At 36.1% G+C, this 4,345-nt stretch overlaps 1 protein-coding gene across 1 annotated transcript; it reads left to right on the top strand.

The window, feature by feature from the left end:
• The first annotated feature begins 251 nt into the window (after nucleotides 1-251).
• On the top strand, nucleotides 252-3,032 carry LOC18033167 (receptor-like protein EIX1). Its single transcript, XM_006421083.2, has one exon. The coding sequence runs from the start codon at nucleotides 252-254 to the stop codon at nucleotides 3,030-3,032; it is 2,781 nt and encodes a 926-aa protein (XP_006421146.2).
• The last annotated feature ends 1,313 nt before the right edge of the window (nucleotides 3,033-4,345 follow it).

Here is a 4,345-nt window from a genome sequence, read left to right as displayed (position 1 = left end):
GCTTATGTCATATGCTAACCATAATCAACGCTCACAATGAAGACTTTTCTAAGCTTCAATAATTGATGCTTATTATACAGATTAGTATAAATTGGCATGGATTCCAGGATTTGCGATACAACAACATATCCTGAAAGCTTATGGTAATTACAATGTCATCCAAACTGTTCCCTATACTTGAATATGTAGCTTTGCTTTCTGTGATATTTTTTCAATTGCAGCCTAGAATTGCTAATTCTAACAGCACAGTAATGAGGTGCATTGATGAGGAGAGAGAAGCGCTTCTCACTTTTAAACAGAGCCTGGTGGACGAATATGGCTTTCTGTCTTCCTGGGGAAGAGATAATGACAAAAGAGATTGCTGTAAATGGAGAGGAGTCCGTTGTAGCAATAAAACTGGCCATGTCAAGGTGCTCAATCTTCGAAGATCCGACGATGAAAATTCTCGAGGGCAGGTCTTGAAAGGTACAATCAGTCCTGCTTTGCTTAAATTGCATGATTTAAGACATTTGGACCTTAGTAACAATCACTTCCGTGGAAGCCCAGTTCCTGAGTTCATTGGTTCCCTCAGTAAATTGAGGTACCTCAATCTCTCTTGTGGTACATCTTTATTAAAAGTACCTCGTCCATTCCAGTACCTTTCAGGATTGGTATATCTTCACCTGGAAAACTCTAATTTACTTAGTTTGGGAAGCCTACAGTGGCTTTCTCATCTTTCTTCTTTAAGGCACCTAGACCTGAGTTACATTAATCTCACTAAATCTAGTGATTGGTTTCAAGCAGTTGCCAAGCTCCGTTCCTTAAAAACATTAGTCCTACACTCATGTGCTCTTCCACCTATCAATCCTTCGTCTATTTGGCACTTCAATTTGAGTACGTCTATTGAGACCCTTGATCTCACCGACAACAATCTCCCTTCTTCATCAGTATACCCTTGGCTTTTCAATCTTAGTCGGAATATTCAATATCTTAACCTTGGCTTTAACTCATTACAAGGTTCAATTCCAGGGGATTTTCAACTCATGGTTTCTCTTAGAACTCTTCATCTCTCTTCTAACGAACTTGAAGGTGGGATTCCAAAATTCTTCGGAAACATGTGTAGCTTAAATCAACTGTACTTGCCTCGCAATAAACTCAGTGGACAGTTCTCTGAGTTGATTCAAAATCTATCTAGTGGATGCACAGTAAATTCACTGGAGGGGCTTTGTTTATATGCCAATGACATCACGGGGCCGATACCAGATCTTGGACGATTTTCATCCCTGAAAGTATTGAAACTTGGAGAAAATCATTTAAATGGAACTATAAACAAAAGCCTCAGCCAGTTGTTGAAGCTCGAGTCTCTGTCACTTGGTAGGAATTCATTCACAGGTGTTATCTCTGAAACCTTTTTTTCCAATATGTCCAACTTGCAGATGTTGTACTTGAATGATAACTCTTTGACTTTGAAATTGAGCCATGATTGGGTTCCTCCTTTTCAACTGAAATCGTTAAGTATTGCCTCTTGCAAGATAGGACCTCATTTTCCAAAATGGCTTCAAACTCAAAATCAACTTATTTCCCTTGATGTCTCCAATAATGGAATCTCGGATGCTGTCCCTGATTGGTTTTGGGATCTGTCCATTGAACTCGTTTTTTTAAATCTCTCTAACAACCAGATCAGGGGTAAACTTCCTGATTTGTCTTTTTTAAGATATGATGATATTGTTATAGACGTCAGTTCAAACCACTTTTGGGGCCCAATTCCACCACTTCCTTCAAATTCTACGTTCTTGAATCTCTCAAAAAATAGGTTCTCAGGATCAATTACTTTCTTATGTTCTATTATAAAAAACACATGGAACTTTTTTGATCTCTCGAGTAACTTATTATCTGGAGGGCTTCCAAATTGTTGGTTGAATTTTGATAGCCTATCCATTCTTAATTTGGCAAACAATAGCTTCTCCGGGAAAATTCCAGACTCGATGGGCTTCCTACATAATATCCAAACACTGAGTTTACACAACAATAGGTTAACCGGGGAATTGCCTTCATCTTTAAAGAATTGCTCAAAACTGAGAGTTTTGGATCTTAGGGAGAATGCATTGTACGGTGAGATACCAACCTGGATAGGGGGAAGTCTTCAAAATTTGATTGTTCTTAGCTTGAAATCTAATAATTTTCATGGAAATATACCTTTTCAGTTATGCCATCTGGCATTAATTCAAGTCCTGGATCTCTCTTTAAACAATATATCGGGAAAGGTACCAAAGTGTTTCAATAATTTCTCAGCCATGACCCAAGAAAAAAGTTCCAATCCTATCATTGGAATGGCTGATAAAATCTGGATTCTCCCTAGATATGTATATCAGTATAGTTATTTGGACAATGTTCTGTTGACATGGAAAGGAAGTGAACACGAGTACAAAAATACTTTGGGACTTGTAAAGTGTCTTGACCTTTCGAGTAACAAACTAGATGGAGCAATTCCTGAAGAGATTATGGATCTTGTGGGGTTGATTGCCTTAAACCTTTCAAGAAACCATTTAACCGGACCAATCACTCCGAAGATTGGTGAGTTAACATCATTGGATTTCCTGGATTTGTCTAGAAATCTGTTTTCTGGAAGTATTCCGTCTAGCCTTTCTCAGTTAAGTGGTCTTGGTGTCTTGGACTTGTCGTACAACAACTTGTCAGGAAAAATCCCATTAGGCACTCAGCTCCAGAGCTTCAATGCTTCAGTGTACGCTGAAAATCTTGAACTTTGTGGCCTTCCACTAGCAAATATGTGTCCAGATGAACAATCAACTCCAAGTCCAGTCACAGATGATGATTCAAACACTCTAGAAGATGAGGACGATCAGTTTATAACTCGCGGATTTTACGTGAGCTCGATTCTTGGTTTCTTTGTTGGATTCTGGGGTGTCTGCGGAACTTTAATGCTGAATAGGTCGTGGAGATATGGTTACTACAACTTCCTGACTGGTATGAAAGATTGGCTTTCTGTGACAGCAGCTGTGAATATTGCCAAACTACAAAAGTTCAGGAGCTAATTAAACGGTAGTACTCCTTAGTGTCTAGAGTATTTTAGTAAAGATTATTGGCTCTCAAGTGCTTTCAATTTCTTCAAGCTTTGGTTTATAAAATTAATTGTTACCATTTTTTTTGTAGGGTCTCCCGGTGATGGCATCTTGTCATTAATATTCAGAGTACTCATTTCATTTTTGGAAACTTTCTAAAAACTAAAGTTGTGCTCTCATATGATGCTCATTGTATTATTGAGTATATGCCTAAAGAAAAGTGGATGTGGTTTTCTTTAGTCCATCATCGATTTATGGATTTATTAATTGGAATAAAGACAGTCAAATTCTGCTATGTTATTTGAGTAAATCATAGGTATTACACCCAATTAGAGTTTAATTATACTACTAATTGGAATAAAGACAGTCAAATTCTGCTATGTTATTGATCAATGTTAGCATTTTTATTTCTTGGATTTTTGCGTGCCTTACACCTCTTTATTAGTATTGGATAAACTTATAACAATGAAAAAGAGATCTCGCCACAGGATGTTCAGTAAACATAAGCATAAAGCTAAAACACACTAGATAAAAATTAAAATAACCAAGCTGCATTTGTACTTTGTAGAGTAGAGAACCTTGTAGCTTGGAAATCCATTAGCGCGGCTCACCATTTGATTCCGGAAAGGTATATAGTAATAATAATAATAAAAAAAAAAACCTATTAAACTTAGTTAAGTAATATTTAATCTATTCCCTAACCTTATTAACGAAGTAGGTGGTGAAGTTTGTATGATTCGAGATCATTGGTAATGAAATGTGATCGAAGAGATCGAACTTTACAAGAATTTACACTCAATGCATTCGAATTGGTTATTAATTAAATTTATACGTAGATGAGATTGTAACAATGTTGATCAAAGACTAAAATATCATTTTTAGAGAAGACTAATTGACTTGAACAATTTTTTTTGCTTGAGATGAGTGTGCGTGAAGGAACTTGTAAATGGTGCTCTTTAGCTCATCGGTCAGCATCTATGCTTAGGTAACATTTTTATTATTAGTCCACTTTGTAATAAAGAAAAAACCTATTAAATTTTCATGTGACGCTATATATATTTCTATTTCTTTTTCTTTTAAGCTTGTTAGTCTTCTGAACTTGTAATTAGAGAATTTTGAAACTTTCGCTACGTTTATGATTTGGGAGAGAAATGTCAAGTATTCGATTTGTGGATTTGTTGATTCATGAGGATATACATTTTCTTTTTCATAATACATTAATTAAAAATTAAACAAATTGAAGAAGGAAGCAAGTAAAGTAAATCAAATATTGAACATGACCAGGT

The sequence above is a fragment of the Citrus clementina genome, unplaced genomic scaffold (assembly GCF_000493195.1).
Source record: "Citrus clementina cultivar Clemenules unplaced genomic scaffold, Citrus_clementina_v1.0 scaffold_9, whole genome shotgun sequence".
Lineage (NCBI taxonomy): Eukaryota > Viridiplantae > Streptophyta > Magnoliopsida > Sapindales > Rutaceae > Citrus > Citrus x clementina.
The sequence above is the reverse complement of the archived record's forward strand: the minus strand, read 5'-3'. Positions and strand labels throughout refer to the sequence as shown.